Source organism: Lissotriton vulgaris, chromosome 5, assembly GCF_964263255.1.
Source record: "Lissotriton vulgaris chromosome 5, aLisVul1.2, whole genome shotgun sequence".
NCBI classification, from domain to species: Eukaryota; Metazoa; Chordata; class Amphibia; order Caudata; family Salamandridae; genus Lissotriton; species Lissotriton vulgaris.
The window spans coordinates 767,682,570-767,708,896 of record NC_141693.1 but is presented as its reverse complement, the minus strand read 5'-3'; the positions used below and the strand labels follow the sequence as shown (position 1 = coordinate 767,708,896).

Genomic DNA, 26,327 nt, shown 5'->3' with positions numbered 1-26,327 from the left:
CAACAGCTCACAACACAATAACGTAGTGCTATGACAATTTATTTACAGTAGTTTTCAATACTATTTATCATGAAAGATGTTTTTTTATAGGTATCAAATATCATCTTTTGGGGAGGTGGGTCATGGGTAACATACAAACATATATAATTTTTTTATGGGGCTAAACCCATAAAATATAAATATTAAACAATATATATATATATATATATATATATATATATATATATATATATATATATTTTTTTTTTTTTCCCCCACTGAAAATCCAATCAAAAGTTTACAGAGAGACATTATAGTTAGGTTCAGATTTTACACACACAAAACCCTAGAAATTTAGCAGTTATATTTATCTCAAGTGACTATAACTAGTGAACTAAGTTAACTCTAACTCGCGCCCCAGCCTTGCAGTTTTCTCATCAATTTCACTGCAAATGTTGCAGTGATATGATCAATGATGTCATAGAAGATGTCATAACTGATGTAATATGTGGGGTGTTTAGCAGTGCATGGCAAGAGCACGAGTTATAGTTAACTTAGGGTGGCTGATTCGAGTCTCTAGCTATTCATAAATATTTTTACTTCAAAACTACCGTCCGATTAACACAAAATTTCACAAGCATTTACAATGCAATGGTCTCGGCATTATTAAAGGTAGAACTATTGTCATTGCTCATGACTTTTTTTTTTTAAATCATAAATAAATGGCATTGTCATTTACATTGCCAATAGCTTAATCGTTAAATAAATGGCATTGTCATTTACAATGCCAATAGCTTAATCGCTCGCAAATGCATGACCTATTGCATTTACACCCACACAGAGCCACACACACAAAGCCACCCACACACACATACAGAGCCACCCACACAGAGTCATTCACATAGAGCCACCCTCACAGACAGAGCCACCCACACATAGAGCCACCTACAAACAAAGCTATCCACACAGAGCCACACACACACACACAGAGCCACACACACACACACAGAGCCCCACGCACACACACACAGAGCCCCACGCACACACACACACAGAGCCCCCCCCCCCCACACACACACACAGAGGGTTCAGAGTGGGGAAAGAGGTGGCGGTATTTTTTGCTGTGCTAGAGATGGGACCAGCCCCGGGATTCTTGAGGGGGCTACCGAATTGCAGAGACTGCGGAATTTCGACAAAGTCAGAGTGTATGCAAGAGAGAGCACTAGACCGAGAATGGGTGCAGGCACCGATAGATAGAGGTGACAAAGGAATCGACAGCGAGAGAAAAGAGAGTGTGAGTGAGAGAGAGGATGTGAGAGAGCCAGAGGGAACTGAGTGAGAAAAACGGAGACATACAGAGGTGAGAGAAAGAATAAGAAAGACAGATTGGAAGCGGGGTGGCGTAACAATGCGCGCAAAGGGTAGGAGGGGTGAAGAAGAAAGAAGGAAAGAAGGAAAGAAAGAAAGAAATAAGCAATAGAGAGAAAAGGCAGTCACTGTTGATAGTTCTATGGGGCATTTGATTTTGAGGGGGCCCATTTTGCCGTACTGTTCTTCCCCTCAAATTTGAGCAATTTAAGATGTTACTTTCTGCTGGGGGTGGGGCTGAGTGCGAAGGATGACATTTCCTCACAGAAACCCTCCTTAAGGATTTCTTCTCCGTGGTGTGCTGAAGAAAGCCTCAGGCGAAATAATGATATCTATAAAAAGAGCCCCTTTCGGCAGGCAGCTCGTTATTAGTCAACAGGGGATCCCCACGCCGGGGAATTCCTCTTGGAAGGACGATTGCAGCCCCGGGCTGCAGATAAACGTAGGAGTGCTGGTGCCCCCTTCCTGGAAACACTTATTAAAACAAGCACTCACTGGAAGACTCGGCGGCCGGGCAACAATAGCGGCCGCAAACATCCGAAAATTTCGGATTCGGGGGTGTGTTTTGGCGTTCTGAGTGACGGATGACATCACAGTCGAAAGAAAGCAAAAAAACACGCCCCCGAATCCGAAAGAAACGGGGCTTTATTGGAGTGACTCCCTTCTCCTCCAATGGCTGGCCTTCGTTTAGGAAGCCAGCCAATGGAGGAGAATGGAGGTGAGAGGCGGGTTCCCGCCCTCACTGCTTCGCAGTGCAACGGCTATATATTTCCGCCTGCAATGGAGTTCTTGCTTTGCAATGCTTTAGAGACTATTTAACATCTAAAAAGTACAATCTGTTACCAAAAAAAGCATCACTTTTGTCCTAATCATAAAGCCATCTTTTTACCCCCTTCAGAAGTTTTTTTTTTTAAATATATATTTTGGTCAGGGATTGAGTGAGATTTTAAAATTATTAGGCAAGGGAGAAGATGGCGGCTGACTGAGGAGTTCAGTCGTGAGCTCCTTGCCTAAGGGAGTGGTAATGCAGATGTCTCCCACCTGGCTGATAATGAGGTTCGGGAGTTTGGTTTAGCCACTACACTACACTACGGAAAAGGGGTCATCGAAAACTTCTGATAGAAAGACCGGCAGATGGCGGATGGCAGATAAGCATAATGGCAAAGACTTTACCTCGACTTTCCTCGATGCTCTGAAGGCCCAGAGATACACTTGAACTCAGACCTCGGTACTCAGCAGTGCAGCGCAACTTATCTCATCCCATACCCAGCCGCCTGAATTCTACCCTCTGTTCTGGTGCCCTTTGCAAAAAAATAAAAAATAATAATTACCGGGGCCGCTGGATGCCTCGACATTGGTGAGAGACATGTGCGCCCCTCGGTGCCCTTCGTGAGAATCACTGCGGTCGCTGGCCGCTTCGACATTGGTGAGAGATCTGAGCTCTCTCTCGGTGCTCCTGCTTTGTGCCCTGCACAAGCTGCCTCCCCCCTGACGCCCGACCAAGGAGATAGTAAGTAGCAAATACTCCGGAGCAAAGACAAAGCTGCGCCTCCATACTGTTGAAAACTGACCTGTAACGGGCTAAGCGGGTCCAGGGTCCAGGTCCGGGGACACACTCTTACTTACTTCCTTCCTCCTCCGCTCCGCTCTACACTCTGAGCTCTGTCTACGGACTGCGGGCGGCGGCACAATAGACACGAGACAAGCGGCAGTACTGCCGGATGCCACCCGGAGCACCATAAGGGGACTGAGGCACAAACATAAATGCACAGCACATCTACGGGCAGTTGCGCAGTTCTTTATCGGACCACCGTCGGGACGCGCTAGGTACATCAGCCGACCCGCCCCCCTCCCAACTGCACTCACCCTCCTGTTTTAGCGTGACGGGCGGCTGCAGCGGTGCTTCCACCTTCTTGTCGGGCAGAGGGTTCTTGCGGTCTTTCTGTGACTCCTTCCTGAGCTGCTTGGCAGCCTGAGCCACGGTCTTGCCTGATCCCAGACCACCGCCGCCGCCCCAAAAAAAAATGGCGGCTGCAAAGCTCCCAACAATTTCGAATTCGGGGGCGTGTTTTGGCGTTCTGAGTGACGGATAACATCACAGGTGGGAAGAATCACGAAAACATGCCCCTGAATCCGAAAGAGACGGGTCTTTATTGGAGTGATGCCGGTCTCCTCCAATGGCTGGCTTCTGTTTAGGAAGCCAGCCAGAGGAGGAGAGAGGCGGCTTCAAGCCCCCATACTCCAGATCATTAAATCTCCGACCGGAGACTGCGCAAGTGCAGCCTTTAGGTCCTCGACCTAAAAAAGGACTCTTTCTGGACTAAGATCTTGCTTTCTCCCAAATCTGGTCTACGTTCAGAAATTCGGGCTTCAGTTGCGGCTAAAATCCCCGAAACTGTTAAACCATAGCTGAAGTGACTGGCACACTAGTTTTGAAAATTTTGGAAAGGTTTGTCAAAAACACCAAGGAAAAAGCTACTTACCTTCGATAAAGCCTTTTCAGGTAGAAATTCTATCTAGCCGCAGATTCCCTACCTTAGATTGATCCCCAAGTGTCAGACTGGATCCGGAAAATTTTTGTGAGCAGTAACCCTGCATGCTTGTAGATGGAGTTGTTCTCCTCTGCATGGCGTCCATGACGATAGCGACGTTTGCTGGGTCTATATAAACTCCACCCAGGCAAGCTGACGTCAGTTACTTTTTGCGACTATCCACGGCAAAATCGCAGAGCCATCCAGTACACTGCCCACTGATGTGGAAAATTAGGCCAGAAAGGGGAAACCCTAGAAATCCGTTCACAGAGCGAGGAGGATGGGCGGGTCAGAAAGGAATCTGCAACTAGATAAGAGTTTCTACAAGATAAGGCGTTACAGAAGGTAAGCAACTCCTTTATCTGACAGATGTCTAGCCACAGATTCCTAACCTTAGAATAGTTACCCAAGAAATACCTCCCTGGAGGTGGGTCTGCAGACCAATTTCACACAGGGAAGTCCTGCAGGACCGAAGGAGCAAAATACCGTTCTACAGGACGGGCACTCCGGGTGATAACGCAGTTGTTGCATTTTTAGCTCTAGTGTAAATGAGTATGCAAACTCTTAGGGTTCTTAGCCAATGTTTATCAGATTGAAATGCAGAGCATGATCCATCTGCAGATGGTCCGCTTCTACACAGCCTTTCCCTTCGCTCCTCACATGTCCCACGAAGAGTTAGACATCCACCTAGAAATCTCGTGTGTGATCAAGGTAGAATGACTAAGCTCTTTTTTGGGTCCAGATGGTGGAGTCACTCCTCTTCCTAGAAGGATGGGGTGGAGCACAAAAAGTAGGCAGAGTGATGGTTTGGCCTACGAAAAATAGAGTGACCACTTTCAGAAGAAAGGAAGCTCTCATACAAAACACCAGTTTGTCTGGGCAGATGTTAAGATACGGAGGCTTGGATAACAAGGCCTTAAGCTTACTGACCCTCTGGGCAGATGTTATTGCCACAAGAAAGGCTGTCTTGATGGTAAGGAACCGGAGTGGACACTTGTGGGGAGGCTCAAAGGGTGTGCACATATGGAAAGTGAGGACGAGACTGAGGTCCCACTGGGGTATAACAAAAGGAGTGGGAGAAAACGTATGTTGCAAATCTCTCAAAAGCCTATGAACAATAGGGGTTTGGAAAGGGGAAGGTTGGTCAGGCAACCGAAGAATAGCAGAGATTGCAGACTTGTATCACTTGCGGCGTAAACTGTCTTGGTAGAGGACGCCTAGCTGCCAAAGTAACATGACAGACTTCGGGCAGAAGGTCGAAGGTGATCAACTCTCACTGTTCAATCTCTACGCAAGAAGACATAGCATTGACAGGTTTGGGTGGAGAACCCTCCCTTGCTGCTGTGGCAGAATATCCTCCCAAAGGGGCAGCCTGATTGGAGGGCCAATGGCTATGCTCAACAGCTTATGATACCAGACTCTCCATGCCCTATCCGGAGCCACAGGGATGACTTGGGGCCTGTCGTTCTGGATCTTCTTGAGAACTCTGGATAGGGGTGCTATGGGCATACAGGAGGCCTGAGCTCCACTTGAGATGAAAAGTGCCTCTGAGCGAGAGCTGCCTTGGAAACTTCAGCGCGCAGGACTGCTGATATATCGCGTTGTATTCGGTGTCAAACAGACCTAACCAAGGCTCTGCCTACTGCTGAAAGAGACCTTGCGCCACTTCTACATGGAGATGCCATTTGTGATCTGCTAGGCATCATCGGCTGAGTTAGTCCACTTTGGCATTCAAAGAAACTGCCAGGTGTTGATCCATCCATGTCCGGAGACACAGGGACTCTTAACAAAGGTTTCAGGACCCCATCCCGCTATGCTTGTTGCAGTACCACATGGTGGTGGTGTTGTCTGTGAACATTTGCATTAACTTTCCCTGGATGAAGGGGTACAAAGACATTCAATGCCAATGGGATTGCTCAGCACTCCAACAGGTTGATGTGCAGTCCGGATGTTACTGGAGACCACAGTCCTCTGATCTCTACCTCTCTCAGATGGCCACCCCATTCCAGGAGTGACGCATCTGTCACTACTGTCAGATTTGATTGGGGGAAGGGAAAGGGGTCTGTCGCTGACCAAATCTTGGTTTGTTAGCCACCTCTGCAGGTCTTTTGCAGTTCCCTCCGCAATCCGAAACATGTCAGAGAGGTTCTCCTGATTCTGCAGCCACTGGAACTTCAGGTCCCACTGCAGAGACCAGATATGAAAACGGCATGTGTCGAAAGCAGGTTGCAAAAGGCCACGAGGCCCAGCAGCCTCAAAGTTAGTCTCTCAGAAATATAGGAAAGAGACTGATACATCGGTATCATAGCCTGAATACCCTGGACTCGTCGTTCAGGAGGATAGGCCCGAAACTGCTCTGTTTCCAGATCAGCTCGGATGAAGAAGGAGTCAGGTGTCACTTCGGCACATTGATATTGAACCTCAGCGAACGTAGGAAGTCCGCCGTAGTCTGGAAGTGGGAGACGAGGGCCTGGGGCAAGTCCGCCTTTAACAGCCAGCCTTCGAGACTGAGGAAGACGGGTACCCCTGATCTCTGCAGATGAGCTGCAACCACCGCCATCACCTTGATAAACACCGGAGGGCACTGGTGAGTCCAAAAAAGAGCACAGAGATCTAAAAATGCTTCTGGACCACTGTGAACTGCAGGTAACCTCTGTGGGCAGACAGGACGGGAAAGTAGAAGTATACATCCTGCAAGTCCAACGCTAGGTATCAGTCTCTAGGGTCCAGGGCAGACAGGGACCGAGCTAGAGTGAGCCTTTTGTACTTCTCGTTTTTGAGGAAGAAATTGAGAGAGCGTAGGATAGAATGACGGCCTCTGTTCTTCTTGGGCATTAGAAAGTAGAGGGACTAGCAACCACAACCTAATTCTGGTGCTGGCACTCTCTCCGTCTTCTTTGGCCAAAAGAGCCATTATTTTCTGGCAGAGAAGAGACAGGTGGTCCTCGGTCAGCCTGTAGTGAGTTGGTGGCATGGAGGATGGGGTAGTCTTGAAGGGGATGGGGCAGCCCCTTCAGACAATCTGCAAAACTGACCTGTCTGATGTTAAGGACTACCAGAGGGGCAGAGTATGGCTAATCCTGCCGCCTACTGGGTGCCCAGCGCAGGTGATAGCGAATCCTGCAACTTACTAGGTGCCCGGGCAGACTAGGAGGGTTTAAAGGCTGTGTTTGAAGAGGGGTTGGTGGACTAACCAGACTGCTGGCAACCTGATCCCACTGGGCTGGGAGGAACCACATCCGCGGTCACCCAGAGGCTGGAAGCTTGCACGCCAAGCTGGATGGGCAGGTAAAGATGCGGTTGCACACCAATTCTGTGGCCATGAAAGGAGCGAAAGGCAGACTGAGGGTGTCGAGGAGACATAGAAAGGACCAGGCCATAGCTCTGCTGTCTTTAAAGTGCTCCATCACAAAATCTGCTTTGTCTTCGTAGAGATGGGAGCCATCAAAGGGCATGCCCATTAGTGAGGACTGGACATCCCCGGAAAAGCCAGCCGTCCTCAACCAGGTGTGACGCTGCAGGGCCACTATTGACAAAGATGCTCTGACTAGCGAGTCGGTGGTGTAGAGTCCACAACGGGTGAACTTTGCTCCATCCCTCCCTTCGGCAACAGTCTGGGAGAGCACGACCTGTACCTCCTCCGGGACCATTTGCATCACCTCGGCAAGCTTATCCCGCAGGGCGTAGGAATAGCGGCCCAAGAGGCAAGCATTGTACCCAGACCGCAGTTCCAGGCTGCTGGAAGAAAACAACGTCTTTCCAAGATTGTGCCGCCTCTTGAATGTCAGGGGGTGCATTAGGGAATATGCCAGGATTTACATGGAACGTGGAGGTTTAGGCCACCAAGCTCGCCGGGTAGGGTGTTGGGTGAGGAAATTTGGGTCCCTTAGAGCAGGGCATTGGGCAATCGTTTTGTTCACAGGAGCTCCTCTGCTGGGCTTGGAACAAGCCCCAAGTAGAACGTCTGTAAGTGCCTCATTGAAAGGGAGAAGCGGTTCTGATGGGGACACTCCCGGTTGAAGCACTTCTGTCAAGACATTAGTCTTGACTGCCATCGAGGGCAAGCTAAGGTCCAGGACCTCAGCTGCCCTTCACACCACCATTGCGAAAGAAGCTCCCGCCTTCGTAGCAACAGTAGGGGGAGAAAGTATGCCAGTATCTGGAGAAGTATCCAGTCCATTGGCTTTACCCAGATCCTCAGCCCACTACAGTTGTTCTTCATAATGCTGGTATTATTCATGGTCCAGGCTGTAGCGTTAGAGCTCAGGGTCTAGCCTGGAAGGGATGGCTCCAGTCGGCATTGGAGCTGGCGTCGGATGACACCCATCCAGCACCCTGTGGAGTCGGGAAGGAGAATGGGGATGCCGCTGCCAGTGGGTGCCAGGAGTGTCAGCCTCGGGGAAGGTTGATGTGCTACAACAGGCAAAGATCTGGATCCATCTGAGGATCCTTGGGGCCAACTTTCACCGGAGTCACCGATGTAGATCCAGTAGGGGCCCCTCGTAAACCCTTGGAGCCCAAAGGTGTGTCGGAGGGAATGGGCCAGCAAAAGATGAGGTGCATGGCCTCATAAACCCTCTCAATTGGGCGGGGGTCCCTGCCGCTCCCAGAAACACAGACTCAGCCAGGCCTCCAGTGGCATTGCTCCCTCGTCTTGTCAGCCAACAGATGAAGAGAAGTCGAAGCATGCTTTGACTTCTTCTTGTGGGACTTGGACTTACCCGAATGGCTTGATGATTTCGAATGCAACGACGACCTCAGGCTCTGCGACTGCCTCCAGGACCTTCCTCTCGACCAGGACCATTAATGTCACAGCGTCGCACGTCTAGTCACCATAAGCTTGAGGGATACACTCCCTCAAGGCATTCTGGGCATGGCGTGGCAGTCGGAGAAGCATTTCAGGTTGTGATCCATCTCAAGGCACCAAAGGCGAACAAGGTGTGGGTCAGTCACCGACATATGTTGGTGACAGGCGCCACAGGGCTTGAAGCTGTTCTTCTTGGATGACACCCCTGCCACACTGGGACGTAAACCTTAAAAAAAGACTGACAAAATGTCAAAAAAACGTAGGCCACAGGGTAGCTCTTCCCGGATCTGCGCTGGCTGCCACAGAACGAAAACAACTGACATCAGTTCGCCTGGGTCCCCATACATTACTCCTAGCTGATGACAATCTGCTGTATGCCAGACAGTAACAGTCAGTGCTTTGCTTGTAACATAATGAGTGTGGGTCCCAAATGCACTGCTCAAAAGATGGTGGCCAGTGTTATTATATGTCTCCATGCCGAATACCAAGGCTGTGTAGAACTGAATCCACCTCATGCCTCTTTAATCTAATACCAAACACTCACTGCTCCATTAACACACTCTTGCAGGGTCCTGCTTTCTCCCTTGTTGAACTGTTTTCCATCTTCTCTTCCTTCTTCTTTCCTCTATGTGTTTTTTCATCTCTCTTGCATTGTCTAAATACAGAAAAATAAGTGGCGGTGGACCCCACAAGTCCCATAAATGAGGGCCGGTGGGTTCCACTGCCGACCACTGACTCAAATTAAGCATTGGCTGTGTGATTTCAACACTGTTGAGGCATTTCCGTGTGTGTGGTGTGATTTTAACACTCTTAAGTCATCTTAATGTCTGTTTGTAATTTGTCCCATACCTTTTTCACTAGGTAGGTTGCTATGTTGATGTTATCCATGTCCACAGCAAGGTGGAGAGGGGTCCGTCCACTCTTGCGTTCTGCTGCATTTACATTGGCTCCCTTCCCCACCAGTAGGTTTAGGATGTCCAGACATTTCTCATTCTTGGTTTTCAGAGCCCAATGTACAGGGAACAAACCTGGAAGAACACAATTCATAGTTAAAATGTATGCACATACATGCATACATACATACATACACACACTCACACTCTCTTAAACAAATGTCTGCAGTTGTAGTGCTTCTACTGCTATGCAGAGGATGCCTAGACCGTGACATGTTATTCTAAACAGTCTTGGCAGTTGTTCCTACTGTTTTCATCCAAAATGTGGCATCCAGGAATGAGCATCTAGTTTTGGTGGTGAACCATAAAATTGAGCAATTCACTTTATGACGAGAAGAAGTTGCCCTGGATAGTACAACAAACAGCTAAGATGCAACTGGTGTTTGCCACATACCATGATAATTGGGCTCGTTCAGAAGGTACATGTTGGAAACATTTAGGTATTTCAGGAGGATTTTTAGCATCTCATCATCTCCTGCCTGAACAGCCAAATGCAACACTGAGTTTCCTGAGCGATCAAGAAGGGTGGGGTCAGCACCAGCCTGCAGAAGGAACTCCACCAACTTCTTCTGTTGCGTGATTACTCCAAGGTGAAGAGGGGTCTGTGAATGTTAAAATACAGATTATTAACACTGACACTGGAAACTTCAACAGGATGGTCTGTGGATTTTGCAAACAGAATGGGAACAAGACATGCAGGAAACCAGAGGGAGTAAAAACACTAGGAAAAGAGTTTTGGAATGAAATCAGACATGGCTGAAGTGGATAATGTAACAACACAGTAAACAAAGCAGGAACTGAAACAGGCCGGGTGTAGAGCTGACACAGAATGGAAGGACAGATAAGGTGATCAGAAAGAGGAATCAAAGGGAGTGAGAATGATATGAAGGAAAGTATAATTTACTTGAGAGAGCTTAATGCAAATAGTATGATTAAGGAAAATGGAAAAAAGGGATGAGTAGAAATGTGTGAAGACCAAGCAAGAACGTCCATCAAGTCTTTTCGGGTACTGTAGCTACTTCATTGTAAGTCTCACCCACAGCTCAACTGATACAATTCAAAAGCAGCACTGAAAAGGAACTTACAGTACAACATTGTTGATGACACGCCTGGTAGGGTGACACTGTCAGCGAACGCAAGCTTATAGCACATATCTCCCTTCTTTAACAAACTAATATGAGCAAGCCCGACAAGATCCTAAAGCCTGAAGGAATTAACTCAAAAATCAAAAACCCCATCAAGCACAGCAGGATACGAATACATACTAAAGTATAAAATAAGAAACTTTCGATCCTTCTTTTACCAAGGGAAATTTTACAACGAGGAAGGGCCTGATTTTGATCCTGGCAGATGGGTTGCTCAGCCACAACAGTGACGGATATCCCGTTGGCCGAAATATAAATCCTTTAGGATATAATGGGATTTATATTTCGGTGGACCAGGATATCCGTCATCATTGTGATGGACTAACTTGTCCGTCAAGTTCCAAATCAGGCTCTAAGTCACCAGCCTTTACACATGGTTCAAACACAGCCTTGCATACATCATAAATTGCCTTGCTTTGAGCTATCCAAGCCATTTTGTTTGCAAAAATCTCTCCTGTGTTCCATAACACTCTTATCCTTTCCACTCTTCAGCTAACCAGAAAACAGTATTTGCCTCTCTTCCTAGTAACATTTTAAATGGGGTGTTCCCCGTGGTTACATGGAGTGTCGTTATACACGCCGCCAACCATTTCATGAGCTCCTCAATGCATGATTAGCTTGAAATTTATGGCAGTTGACTAGATAACATTGTTCAATTAAGACGCTCAAAAAGGCCATTAGGAAACTAAATACACCGCAATTTGTGAATTAATGCTTAACCTTTTTTTTTGCATCTACATTTTAGATTACTTGAGGACCACTGTTCATAAGTATGGAATAAGGTAGCCCTTCTCTGCTGAAAGTCTTATCCAGAAATGTTACAACAGGTTTGGTTTCAATATTGGAAATCACCTCAATTTCCAGATTTGAAAAAATATTCATCAAAATGAATATGTACACTGACGACTTCCCACTGTGCATGGGTCCATTTATGTCAATGGCCAAGTCTTGCCGTGGCCTACTAAGAAACTTTCTGCACGTCATAGGTGGTGTCTTGATTGACCTTACTTTGTCACTCATAGCACAGTCAGTGAAAGCCCTAGGGCTTCACTGCCAGCAAAAGCAAGCAGATACTACGAAAGGGAAAGGCAGAAAATATTCAACATGGGTTTAAGGAGGAATGAGAAAAAGTGTATCAATACAAAATGATAGAAAAAATGTTGCAGGAGGGGCCATAAAGAGAATGGCTCAAAGAGAAGATAGGTGGTATCCACAAACATGAAAAGAGGAAGCAGTACTTAGGTGACAAGTGCGAAGAGATGAACCATTGACAGATGTTCACCTCAAACGGAGGGTAAAGCATGGCTAGATTATATAAAATATGGCTAATCGTGCTCTGTCAATGAACATAAAAACAGGTTAGAACAACAAGAAAACAGTTTGGAATAAAATATAGCAAAAAGGAAAAGGATCGGAAAATAGCACCAGGGAAGGTGTCAAGGCAGGGTTGTGACAGATCACAAACTGACACCAACTAGCCTCTCATGAGAAGTTTGAAAGTGTACAACCCAGACAACATTACATTTCAGGAAGCACATACAAGGAGAAAAGAAAAGCGACAACAGTAAGAGATCTAGTCTCCTAAAGCTAAAGAAAGTAAAGTCAAATCTAGGATTCAAGTTCAAACCTCAAAGGGTTTGGTTTGCTATGGCAAGACTTTTACGTTCCTGAATGTGAAAAACATTCCCTTACTGAACTTCAATGTCACTTTACAGTACTAGCACAACTGGAATTTTTCAATGAGGGGAAGAAGCACTATTTTTTTTTCCAAACATGTTTTTATTAAAGGGGGGGCATCCTCTCCATCCTCAGATTGTTTTTAGCCATTGTGGCAGAGATGGAGATAGTAAAGTAAGAGATGGCCATGCCAGAGAGAATGCTGCAGCTGCTTCAGGCACCGGGGAGGAGGGCGGGCGATATGAATGTCAGCAGCCCTACATGCCAAGAACAGATTCATAGTGGTAAGTAGCATATTCCGTTCGAGGCATGTGGGCTGCTGAATTCATATCTTGTGCATAGACTGTATAGCAGTATCTCCTCTAGCGGTGGCTACCTGTGCCAGCTGCAGCAGTTTGAAAAAGAGTTTTGAGGACAGCCTGGCCTACAGCAGCTTGCTGTTTTGTTTGCACATCTACACAGTAGTGTTTTGTGAAAGTGTGTATGGTGGTCCATGTGGCTGCCTTACAGATATCTTCAAGAGGAATATTTCCTAGGAAAGCCATGGATGCCCCCATCTTGCTAGTGGAGTGTGCTCTTGGGGGGGACGGTTAAAGTGCGTTTTGCCTTTTGATAGCATATCTGAATGCATTTAACTATCCATCTGGCTATTCCTGATTTTGAAATTGGATTCACTTTGTGTTGTGGTGCAAAGGCAACAAACAGTTGCTTTGTTTTCCTAAAGGATTTAGTTCTCTCCACATAGTAAAGTAGAGCTCTCTTTACGTCTAGTGTGTGCAGGGCTCTCTCAGCTACTGACTGTGGATTTTGAAAGAACACTGGCAGTTCTATTGATTGGTTGATATGGAAATTGGATATAACCTTAGGCATGAATTTAGGGTTTGTTCTAAGAACCCCCCTGTTGGCATGTACCTGCATGAAAGGTTCTTGAATTGTAAGCGCTTGTAATTCACTCACTCTTCTGAGTGAGGTGATGGCTACCAAGAATGCAACTTTCCACGTTAGGAATTGTAGTTCGCATGAATGTAAAGGTTCGAAAGGAGGGCCCATGAGTCTGGTAAGCACTATATTAAGATTCCAGACTGGGGAAGGGGGGTGCCTAGGAGGAATCGCCCTTTTTAAACCCTCCATGAAGGCTTTGATTGCTGGTATTCTAAACAGTGAAAGGTGTTGCCTGTTTTGAAGGTATGCTGCTATGGCAGCGAGGTGTAGCCGTATTGAAGAGTATGCTAAGTTGCATCTTTGTAGGTGCAGCAGGTAACATATAAACCTTTTTGTATTGAAGCATCTAAGGGGTTGATTTGGTTATTGGTGCAGTAAATAACAAATCTTTTCCATTTAGCTGCATAGGACGCTCGAGTAGTTGGTCTTCTTGCCTCCCTAATGATATTCATGCAATCTGGGGGCAAGTTAAGGTATCCAAACTCTAAGACCTCAGGAGCCAGATCGCTAGGTTCATTTGATTGGGATCTGGGTGTCTGATTTCTCCATGATTCTGAGTTAGAAGATGAGGTGCAAGGTGCAGTCTTTGATGGGGAACTACTGAGAGTTCCAGGAACGTTGTGTACCATGGTTGTCTCGCCCATGTGAGAGCAACTAGGATTAGTGTGAGGGAGTGTTGCCGCAGTTTGCGTGCCACCAGCGGGATCAGTGGTGCTGGGGGAAAAGCGTACGCAAATCTGCCTGACCAGTTCATCCATATCGCATTGCCCTGTGACAATGGATGTGGTAACCTGGCGGCAAAGTATTGGCATTTCGAGTTTTCTATTGTGGCGAACAGGTCTATTTCTGGGTGACCCCACTCCTCGAAGAATGGCTCGAGGACCTTGGGGTGAATCTCCCATTCGTGTAATTGCTGGCTGTGCCTACTGAGCAGGTCGGTAACTTGATTGGCCTTCCCTGGAAGGTGTTCTGCTAGGAGAAAAATGTTTTGGGGAATCGCCCACTTCCAGATGCTTTGTGCCAGATGGGACAGCTGTGGAGAGTGCGTTCCTCCCTGTTTCTGGATATAGTACATCGCGGTCATGTTGTCCGTCCGGATCAACACCGTCTTGCTGTACAAGTATTTCTGAAATGCTTTTAGGGCTAGGAATATTGCTAGCTGTTTGTCCAGAGCCCCTGTACTGTGTTTCGAAGGAGATGGGCTCCCCAGCCTGTCAGTGATGCGTCCGCTGTTAGTACTAGTTGTGGAACCGGCTCTTCGAACAGTCGCCCCTTGGAAAGGTTTTGTGTGTTCCACCACTGCAGAGAGTTGTGAGTGCGACTGTCTACCAACACTAGGTCTTTTAGTTGTCCTTGAGCCTGGTTCCATTGCCGTGCTAGACATTCCTGCAATGGGCGCATCTGAAGTCTGGCATGGGGGACAATGAATATGCAGGAGGCCCTCATGCCTATGAGTTGCATGAGGACTTGAGCTGGCAAAGAGTGCTTTGGCAGGAATTTGCGAATGAGTGTCTGCATACTGGCTATCCTTGCTGAGTTTGGATATGCCTTTGCCACTGAGATGTTTATGGTGGCTCCCAGGTACTGCTGTATGTGGGACGGTTACAGATGTGATTTTGTGTAGTTGATTGAGAATCCTAAGCTGTGTAGCAGCTGGATTGTCTGAGACGTGTGTGCTGCACATTGTTGGTACGATATTGCTTGTATTAGCCAATCGTCCAGGTAAGGGTACACATGGACGTGCTGCCTCCTTAGATGTGCTGCCACTGTCGCTAAGCATTTTGTAAACACTATTGGAGCCGTGGTAACCCCGAAGGGCAAAACCTTGAATTGGTAGTGTTGACCTTCTATTGTGAACCTGAGGTATTTTCTGTTGGCTGGATGGATGGGTATGTGGAAATATGCATCTTTGAGGTCCAGTGTTGCTAGGAAATCCCCTTGTTGTAGCAACGGGAGCGCTTGTTGTAATGTTATCATAGGAAAGTGCTCTGACAGTATGTATTGATTTAGGGGTCTGAGGTCCAATATGGGTCTGAGAGAGCCGTCCTTCTTGGGAATAAGGAAATATAGGGAGTATACTCCTGTTCCTTGCTGTTGGAAAGGGCCTTGCTCTATGGCCCCCTTTTCTAGCATGCAGTTCACCTCTTGTTGTAACAGGGTGATGTGTTCTCTGGACATTGGACGATGTCTGGGTGGTATGTTTGGTGGTGTAGAAGTCAGTTCTAGGCAGAAGCCAGACTGGATAATTTCTCTCACCCACCTGTCTGTGGTAATTGCGTTCCAGTCAGGTAGGAACTGTTGGAGTCTGCCTCCGACCGGTGTTAAGTGGTCTGGAGGCCGTGTAATAGAGTAACTATTTTGAGGCAGTGGAGGCTCTGGTGTTATTGCCTCCACAACCTCTTCCCTTGGTATTGTTACCTCTGTAGCCTCCCCTGGTAGTGTTTTTGGTAAAGGAACTTTGTGTGTTACCTTTATATGAGGCCGTTGTTTGTGAGGTATGTCTTTGTGTATTTGCCCTGTACGAGGAACGACGAAAGGAGCCCCTATGTTGCTGAAATTGCAATGCCCCCATTGATTTTGCCGTCTCTGTGTCCTTTTACATTTTATCTAAAATGGTGTCGACAGTAGGGCCAAATAGAAAATCCTTATTAACAGGTTGGTTAAAGATAGTGGACTGCACCTCATTTTTAAAGCCAGAAATGCGCTGCCATGCATGTCTGCAAGGTAGAACGCTAGTGTTGATTGACCTAGCTGCAGTGTCTGCTGCGTCAAGCGCGCATTTGATGGAGGCGTTTGTTATGAATTTTCCTTCCTGTATGAGATCTTGGGCTTGTGCTTTGAAAGGCTCAGGTATGTGTTGCATTAGGGTCTCTAGCTGGTCGTAATGCGCCCTGTCGTAAAGAGCCAGTAGGGCTTGTGTATTAGCAATCCTCCACTAGTTGGAGGCTTGTGCTGCTACTCTTTTCCCCGATGCCTCTAGTATTTTTGACTCCTTGTCTGGGGAGGTGCCTCCCCAGTGGTTTGGGAGTTGGCTCTTTTACGTGCGTTGGTCACTACCAGGGAATCAAGTGGCAACTGTCCTTTGATGCAAGTAGGATCTGTAGGAGCTGCCATATACTTTTTTTCTATTCTGGGGTTGATTACCCGTGCCCTGGCTGTATCCTTAAATATGTCAGGTGCATGTTTCAGAACTCCCTTTAACATGGGAAGTCTTTTGACACTTTTTTCTGATGTAGGGAAGGTGTCAAACAAGACGTCTTCCTCAATAGGGTCGTTATGCATATCCACGTTGTGGAACTGTGCAGCCCTGTCTATGAGTTGATTAAAAACTACGCTGTCATCAGTAGGTGATGGCTTAGTAGGATAGGAGGACATATCAGGGATGGGATGGGTGTTGTAAGGGTCAGTTGGCTCTTCCCATGGTTCCTCTTGTGGTTCAGGGTCCTGTGGGAAGTAATATTGAGGCTGTGGCTCATCCCCTGTGTTACCTTCATCGTCCCCGTGATGAGAAGGAGAATAAGGAGTGTATGGATTAAAAGGAGTAGTAGGCATGATAGGTTGAAAAGGAATGAAGGGTCTAGAAGGAGAAGTCCCAAAGTCCTTTTTCTACAGTGGAATAGGGGACTGAGATTCAAAGTCCAAAGGCCTCTTTATCCTATGCAGGATGGTAACTTTACCAGTCTCTGGGTTAATATAAATTTTTGCTTGGTCGTCAGAGTGATCTGGGTGGAAGAGTTCTTCCTCAACAGTCCTGGGTTTAGTGTTCGACCTTGGTTTGTCGACGACTTTTGGTTTAGCAGCCGATTTTTTCGGCTCGGGCCATTTTTCGGGTTGACCGTGACTTTCGGGTCGATGCGTTTTTTGTGCTCCGTAGGCTTCTTCGGAGGAGTGTCCTCTTCAGAGTCGATGTTCCTGTTCGGATCAACTGGTGTCGTTTTTTTTGGATGAGTGTCCTTTTCCGAGTCGATTGTCTTTTTTGGATCGACTGGTGTTTTCAGAGCCGGTGTCTTCGGGCCGATAGGTCGTTCTGGCTTCGACCCGGGCTTAGGTACGGCGCCTTTTGCCGGGTCAACAGATTTTGGTGCCGAAGGCTTGTTCGGGTCGGCGACCTTCTTTGGTTCGGCGCCCTTTGGTTGGGTAGCCTTGTTCGGGTCGACAACCACTTTTGGCTCGACAAGTTTGGGCTGCACGGCCTTCTTGGGGTCGGTAGTCTTTTTCGGCTCGACGCTCTTTTGCTGTGCGGCCGTTTTCGGATCGACGCCCTTCGGGTCGACGACCTTCTTTGGCTTTGGAACCTTCTTTGGGATGATGTTACAGGGACCTGGGGTTTCGGAAGATTTCGGTTTCAGAGCCGAGCCGGATGGCGGGGCAAGTGAAACTTTTTTATGATCTTGGCTAAGGCCCTTTGGCGATGCCTTGACCGGAGCCGTTGTTAACAGGGTAGATGGTGTCGGGGGCAGGGTACTCACGATTTGCCCCGGTGGGATGTCGTCATCGGAGTCTAAGTAGTCTTCTACGGTGACGATCTCTAGGTCCGAGTCTGGTGCTTTTTGTAGATCTTGGTCATCATCGAAGATGTTGTCCGGGTCTTGTGCCTGTCGCTGCATTTCTTGCCTGGTGGTACGTCGGTTCAGAATAGTTTTCTTGGATCGAAACTGTGCGCAGGCCGGACAGCTTTCCTCCTTATAGTCTTGGGAAAGGCACTTGCTGCATACTGAGTGCTTATCAGTATGTGGGAACTTGGAGTGGTATTGTGGGCATCTTTTAAACGGGCTTCTTTCCATCAGCGGTCGGCTCACGTGGCGTCGAAAAGGCCCAACGGCCCGCGTCGACGACTGCTTGGAGAAGGAAGGCTGGATCGAGTAGAGAGGTACCGAGCGAGAACAATACCGTCGAATCGAAGGCCTTTTGGCCTTTAGAAAAGTTTTGTTTTTGATTCCAAAGTTGGAGTATAGGAGTTTGTATCCAAACCCAATCGCGGAAAAAAACAATCTGAGGATGGAGAGGATGCCCATGTGCACTGTAGTCCAGGGGTGGAGTCACCTATCTCGTGATACTTCGAAGACTCTTCCAAGACAACAAGTGCAATCATCCGGACCCAACACTAGGCGGCGATCTATGCACAAGATATGAATTCAGCAGCCCACATGCCTCGAACACTGATTTTTTACAAGGACCAAACATCTCACACATGCGCTGGCTCCTTTTACCAGACAAATCATAGTTATAGTCTGCACCGAAGTGGTGAACTCAAGCACACCACATACAGACAGCCAACATCAAGACCTGCTGTGAAGTCTGCCACTCCTGCAACATTGATACAGACTGTCACAAGACCAGAAAGCACATGGAAAAGAAAACATTATGATGGTCCTTCTCTGGCTATTTACAGAGGATCAAGACTCCCATCCCCATTTAAAGCCAGCAAATGAGGTCTCTCTTTCTCATCCAGGTGTAACCGAGGATCCTTCGTGAAAGATGGCTCCTCATCTAGCCTTCCCTGAATTGATCCACATATCTTCATTACCCCCCCTCTCTTACAGCAGTCTCATAACATCAGTCCCCTTAGCAGGACTTTCTGGCTCTCATATTACTTCATCACTCTTACAACACAGTACATACTGTGTAGTCTGTTTTTCCCTTTACAAGAACCCCTAAATATACTCACACCAGAAGAGGGGTCTGACAACAGAGGAAGAGGTGTAGTAAACTTTTGCAAAAATGACTAGATATTAAAGCTCAGACCACGCAGAGAACAAAGCATATTTTTCTGCACAAATTAAACCTGTAGGCAATAACACGAAAAAGAATGAGAAGAGGAAAGAATAGTATCAAAAGCGTGATTAATAGAGTCAAGGTTCCTTCACTCTGAAGTTACAGCTGGCATGCATCTCCTGCGTACCCTCGCACCCTGCTCCACAACTCCCCTAGCTGCATGATGAATACCTGGCAGAGGTTGTTGGCGATGTTGAGGATCTCCTGGCTTGGAATGCTCATTATCACCTGGACCAACTGCTGGATAACCGTCTTCTGTCCATGAATGATGGCCAAGTGCAAAGGCCTGCAGGGAATGCAAATGTCAAGAGTTGGGCTTTAAGGCTATCGGGGTGCAGCTTAATGACAGCGTCAGAGCGCAAGGTGATGCTATTCAGGTGAAAGCAAACATCACACTTAATCCAACCAGAGCACAGTACAGAATCATGTAGCTCAGCAACGAAGTCACAGGTTACAATTGATGCAATAGCAGAAATGTCAGTATAGCTAGCCCCTAATAAAGTACAGACAACCCCTGAATCAGCGGCGACAGCAAGATCAGCTTGCCTTATAAATAACAGCCTGAATGCTTGAACCAGAGGCGGCATGAGCACCAACAGCATGTCAGCCAAAGGGGCAGTACAGTTTACATCTGGGGATGGCATCAACAACAGACCAACAATTGTGGAGCACATATATTCTCAAGGTCCACAGTGTCATCATGGGAAACCCTTGATTTAGACTCTGTATCATCTTTGTCTACATCAGAAGCACCTGCGTATTGAATTGGCCCCTCCAGCTCAGCATTAACAGCATGGACTACCAGGGTGCGCATTACTGGCATTTTGATCAGCACCAGTGGCATGACTGCCACAAAGTCTCACCAATACTATTTGATCAGCACAGATAACAAAGATAACCGAGGGTGAAGTACTTAAATTTGGATCAATGACAGTAGCAAGACTGATACAAGATGTGATACCACTACCATCGGAAGCCGCACCTACTGCACATACAGGTCAGCTCACAGTTGGATCACCCCCCACTCGAACTAACCAAAGAATCGTGGGCCAGTAGCCTCTGTTTCCTTGCTTGCTCCGGGGGTAATTGGCCCAGGAGCAAGCGCTGGGGGTCTGTAACAGTGGAGGTCTTGCTGGACTTTTGTGTCTCATCAACTTGACATTCTGATACATTTTTTAAAACTTTCCAATAGAACAGTACTCCTAATCATAGCCAATAGTATCCAGACTAACAAAGAGCACTGCTGTTTAAATGTGGGATATGCCTAGATGTCTCATTTAGTGTAGCTGGAAAGGAAATGAATAATACAGGGTAATTAAAACATTCAAGCTTCTGCAAGAGGGCTGGAGTTGTAAAAAAGGCACAAAACATCATTGAAACTACATTATAGTTAGGTCTGACTATGACAGTTTGTTCCTTAAGCAGACACTCAAGTAAAACAATTTGCTCAACAGATGGAAAAGAGAAAATGGGAGCCAGTGGATCTGACCACATTCATACATTTAGGCACAGGACACCATCTCTGCTGTCTCTCAAAACAATTTCAAATAAACACATAGAACCCTGGGGTTCCACCATCTTTGTGCATGACTTACAATGCAGATTGTGCTCTAGTCAAGGTGGTGGGCAAAACAGCTTAATAAATCACTTGGTGAAATCCAAAAGCATATGGGCAGGGGACAATCTATCAGAGAGATTGGGACCAGAAGCACACTGGGTTCGAAGCACAGACCACACAGGTCGGGAGGTAACAGTGGTCAGTGGTTGACAGTGCACAGAGTCAGGGGCCACCATTTCTGGGATCAAGGGCCACCGTGCACAGGGGAAGGGCGAGAGTAGCACACGGAGACCAGAGAAAAGAGCACATGGAGGTCGAGGCACACCGCCTTGGTCGGGCCAACACTGCGCAAGGGTCACAGCAAATAACTGCATGGACTGCATACAAATAATGTATTGGAGCTGGGAGTAGATCATAATCGGTCATGTCTACAGCATACAGAGGTCTGCGTAAAGATTGATAGGTTGAGAACAGTACATACAGATAGTATTGCAATTAGTAAAAGAATGAACACAAGCAAGTTAAAGAGTTCATGTGCAGGCCGGGTACTAGAATATATTAATTCATTTGTGGTGTAACACCATGCATATGATAAACAGTTCAGAAGCACATTTCTGAGCCTCTTATGGCTGCTTTCACTTTCCAAACTGACTTACGTGTCCCCGTTCTCATCCTGAGTTGCGGCTAAGTGTCTCTGGACAGCCAGAAGCATGCGTGCATCTGAAGTGGCAGCATAATCAAGCAGGGCCCGGGAAGTGCGCTGCACTAATGAGTAGAGACTCATGTTATATAGTCTCACTGGAAAAGAAAAAATAGACAGTCAGACTACATCGTCGATAGGATCTTAAAGAGCATACTCGTACAGCATATATGTAGCTTGGGACAGACTGACCAGTTTCTTGTGTCCAAAGGTCAGAATTACATGCTCATTAGTTAATCCATAAGTGTCTACATTAAAAAAAAAAATCACTGCAGCTGTTCATTTGTGGCAGATGTTGAGAACATTTTGATACACAAAAAATGGCTGCTTTTAAATGCAGAAAGCTACGGGATTAATCAGACTATAGTATCAGATCACACTATGCAATGACCACTGGTATAATGCACAAGGGAAAGTTAACTATTCACATCATCCCCAATGAGGGAGTAAAACAACAGGACTGCTGATGGTGCGCCTTCCCATGGCATGATGAGGCGGTTAAAGTACGAGGCCATTATAAAGAAACTGGTAGAATTCGGTCTCTTAAGAGCTGCCATTGCAGAGTATATAGTATAGTTAATTCACCCCAAAGGATATAACCACTGGAACTGTGTAGATGATTTTGTGTTGCAAGAAGAAACATCCAAAAAGAAAGGGTCAGCTCTGCCCAAGTTCTTGTAGGTGGAATAAATCATTTGTAATTATAATCCCCGATTAGAGCATTGGCTTCCGAACCCTAGCTCTACTGCACATCCTTTATCAATGATAAACCAGGATGCCTCTGAGATTGCTGCATATATGCTTTCTACAAGAAATCGGTGTTCACCTGAACACCACATACTTTGCTGCCTTTATGAAATATATAATGGGGAAAAATGGTTAAAGGGAAGTTATGGGTAATTTTCATTAGAACAACTTAACATAGGTTAAAAAAAATAGAAACCTCAGCAATGCACTTAAAACCAAAGACCCAATGACATTCAGAAGTTATGGTTAACTCTGCAATCCATAACTGAGACAGCATTCATGAAAACCACACCAAATTCAAGGATTGGAACCTCATCTTACAGGTAAAATTACACATCACAGTACCCTCAACACAATGAAATTGACAACGATGTATCTATAATTATTTACCGGTTTGAGTACATGTTATTTAATTACATAGTTTTTGTAGGTGTTGTTACTTACAGGTCTAAATACTGTGGGGCCCAAACCACTCAATTTGGTGCAACTGGTTTGTCACTCCAAAGTGACAAACCAGTTACTCTAAAAAGACCAGAGTAATTAGAGCAGAAACCAACCACTGTATTGCACTGGAAGGTGGTGAGTAGGGACAGACCACATCACTGCAGAGTAACACAACGTGACTTTGGAGCAGACCAAGCCCACTCTGAGTCAGGGGAAACACTGCATGTTATTGCAGAGGGACGACAATGCCACTGCAGAGAGGCAGACCAAGTCACTGGAGCAAGGACAGACCACTCCTAATGTAGAGCGGCAAGTCATATCAGTTCAGCGGAGCAGAACAAGTCACTGGAACAGATTTTTATTGGAGGGAGAGAGATACAGACTGGCACTGAAGCAAGGACCAACCACGTCCATGGGTGTGGGGGAGGATATGTAAATGGAGTGTGCCAATTATGTCACTGCCTCTGAACATATGACTACAGCAGATAAAGTACATCCTGCAAAGAGGGGAATCCATTGCATTAGTAGAGAAGGAGGAGTAAAACTCACTGACGGAAGATGTAGTTGGAAGGGCAGACAACATTGGTGAGGGGAGATCGCGCAGAATGGATCCCGTTTAAAGTAGGCTGTATTTAGTCTCATCAAGGACAACTGCTTTAAGTAACATATGGTTTTGCCAGTAAGAAGCATGTTCTATTAAGGAAGTTAAAGTATTCTTTTTTTCCTCAACCCCCATTATATATATATGGAGAAGAAATAACATCACAAGTGCTGACATTTTCTCATCATATTATACTTTTGAACATACCATGACGTAACAATTCCCCGTCTTGTACTGTAGAATTTGCTGAGGGAACGGTTCTCTGAGAGCCATCCGCCATTTCTCGTGTGCCTTCCTCTGGCTGCGTGGACATGGTTGGAACTTCCTGGGCTGGTGAGTCTGCAGACATCTGCAGGCTTCCCTGGTGACCTCCGATTGGATGTGAGCCGAGCTGGTAAAACCCATGGGTCATTCCAGGGAACTGATAGTTTGGGTTGCCCCCTGCCAGGAAAACAAGTCAACAGGGCAAATGAGGCAAAATAACATCAAAAATAAGGAGACATAACCTGAAGTCTTACAGAATAAGTCTCGCAATTAAGTGCTTTGAAGAGAAGCAAAAAACAAAGCGTCAAAGAAAAAATACATCACTAAAACAGAGCGAAAAATAAAAAAGTAAATCTTTCACATAAATCCTGACTGGCTGTGAATAGGGGTAATTTTAATATACTGCCGATTTACGTTTCAACATCAGGAAACTAAAATTATCCTATTTTCCAAGATACCAGGGCAATGGACAGTCTCACCTTTTTCTAACCTCAGGCACATACCCCGATCTTAACACCCTAGCAAACCTTACCCTTTGCAAACCCAGAATCGATCACAATTATATTTGTGAACACGACGTCTACATATCACTTCAGCGCCATGCACTACGAGAGAAATAGTCTATTTTTAAGATCACTTCCTTGTTCCCATACAAACATGATGTAGTAGCAGTCACAGCTAAGAAGCAGATCAAGGGCAGTGTGGGCAAGTGCATAGAAAATACTGTGGCCCACTCATACTTTGTGTTCAATAGATAAACATACCGTTACTGATGCTAAAATAAAGCAGTTGCTCAGCAGCAAATCTCCTGCCTCTTGGCTGCTCTGCTCCTCTTGGCAGGGACCCCGATGAAAAACACCTTAGACCCCTTGCTCTTCTTATTCATGGATTATTGAGGACCTGGTGGCTGCTAACCACCACAGGACTTTCTCACTACTTAATATATTAAAATTAGCAAAATTGGTGCCACAATACTGGTTTGGTGGTAGATGTGCAGGTCACAGAAGAGAATTAGGTTATGGCATGGCTGCCTTCTTTGTCCTGAGGAGCAGTGGGCGGTTTCATATTTGTTAAAGTGACATGATTATCACACTGTCAAGTAAAATCTGTGAAATACAAAAGGTAATTTCTAAAAGCTTATACTTGTGCTTTTTTGGCCCGAAACTAACTTACAAAAAAAAATTCTGAGTACTTGGCTATAATTGAAGCAATGATTTTATTTGTGTCTATATTTTTGTTCTTCCGTTACTATTTTGGTTCACAAACACCGTTTTGTACATGACTGGGTTTTTTGTACCTTGAATCATTTTGTTATTAATAATATTTTTAAATAACATACAAAATGACGATGGTTATGAACTGCAGTTTTGCAAACCACAACAGCTCCATGTGTGTGGTTAGTGTACGAGAAAACAAATGTTTGTTGTGTGTGCTTGTAGCGTGGTTTGCTTTTGTCAGTCTAGCAACACATAGGTTAATGAGCCATGTCTGCTAGATGGGTCTGGCAAATGCAGACTGCAGCTACTTATGTTTGCAAATGGACTAGTTTAACACACCCATGTTGTGATGTCAATATTATCGCTGAGGACTTGAAGTATATACCTTGTTATGTCTTTGGCAACAGGACCAGCGTTCGAAATTGGGTTAAATGTTAAGAATTTTGTGGAATCTTTAGCTAAAAAATGTCCAAATATTTTAGGTCTTTAAAGACAGACCCCCCAGGATATAGCGGCATGGATTAGCAAATTTAGCGGCACAAAAATGTAAATTTAGCGGCACAAATATGGAAATTTAGCGGCAATTTTGCGGCATTTTATGTGGCCATTTTTCCTACAACAAACACAGATATCTTCGTTTTTTTAGTTATTTAACAACATGAAGCTATGTATATTTGGTTTATTTAAAATGTAGACACTTTGTTTCCCTCGAGCGTGTATAAGGTGCGGCACTGGACTTTGGGGCTCCTCAGTTGACCAACCAAGAAGACCTACAGGAATTTAAACATATACACGTCACCGATATGTCACTACGTTGTGGCAGTTAGTAAGATATTACACACAACAGTTACCTGAAGAAAGGTAACCACAAACAATATAAAAAAGTGGTTAAATACCGATTGGACCATAATGTGTTTTGTGTAATGGCTTTTACGGTATTGAATTGCTTGGTGCCAGTGTATCTACTTTGGAAGGATGAAGAGCTCAATTGAATCAGCCATCCGTTTTAAATGCTGACAGAAGGTTTATTGTAAATGAGCATTGTAAAGTGTGGTTCTCGAAAATGGTCATTTTAGGAAGGATAGTAAACTACGGGAGGGGGCTATAATTAATTACCGCCTCGCTCCCCCTTCACTCCATCAGTCATCCCCGTCAGCTCCCCTCTCGCAAGCCTCCTTCGACGCTGCAGTGTGATATTTCTCGAGAGTGGTCACCTTTTACAGATAAAACAGCGCGAATTTGTTCAGGATTTGGGGGAGGACAGCTGCTGGCTCTGGGGGGCAGATCGCTGCAGTCTCCTCCTGTGACTTGCCCGGTCTTTACTGTATTTTACAAGCCACGCGTCAGATAATGAACCCAGCTTTTTTTTATTTTTACTTCTGTTTGATTTTGTATGTATGTATGACATTTTGTATGTGGTGTGAGTGCAGAGGACATCATTTTAATAATAGATCACTGCTGATAAACATGTCCAGCAGCATACTTACTCATTCTGTTTAGATAGTGCCTACGTTTTAACAGGGGTTTCAGTGCACTGTAAGTTAATTCCATGTCATTCCAGGTCGCTGTTGCCCCGGTCCCTGACTTTCTTTACACGCACGTGTGAAGCTTTAAATCAG

At 45.9% G+C, this 26,327-nt stretch overlaps 1 protein-coding gene across 1 annotated transcript in view; it reads right to left on the bottom strand.

The window, feature by feature from the left end:
- Positions 1 to 26,327, bottom strand: part of NFKB2 (nuclear factor kappa B subunit 2) — a 256,667-nt gene that overhangs the window by 58,270 nt on the left and 172,070 nt on the right. Inside the window, exons 14-18 of the mRNA XM_086922228.1 lie at positions 23,435 to 23,668; positions 21,392 to 21,533; positions 19,349 to 19,463; positions 10,033 to 10,240; positions 9,535 to 9,713 (exon numbers count right to left, since the gene is read on the bottom strand). Of these exons, the coding sequence (XP_086778354.1) occupies positions 9,535 to 9,713; positions 10,033 to 10,240; positions 19,349 to 19,463; positions 21,392 to 21,533; positions 23,435 to 23,668 (878 nt within the window). The remainder of the gene's footprint in view (positions 1 to 9,534; positions 9,714 to 10,032; positions 10,241 to 19,348; positions 19,464 to 21,391; positions 21,534 to 23,434; positions 23,669 to 26,327) is intronic.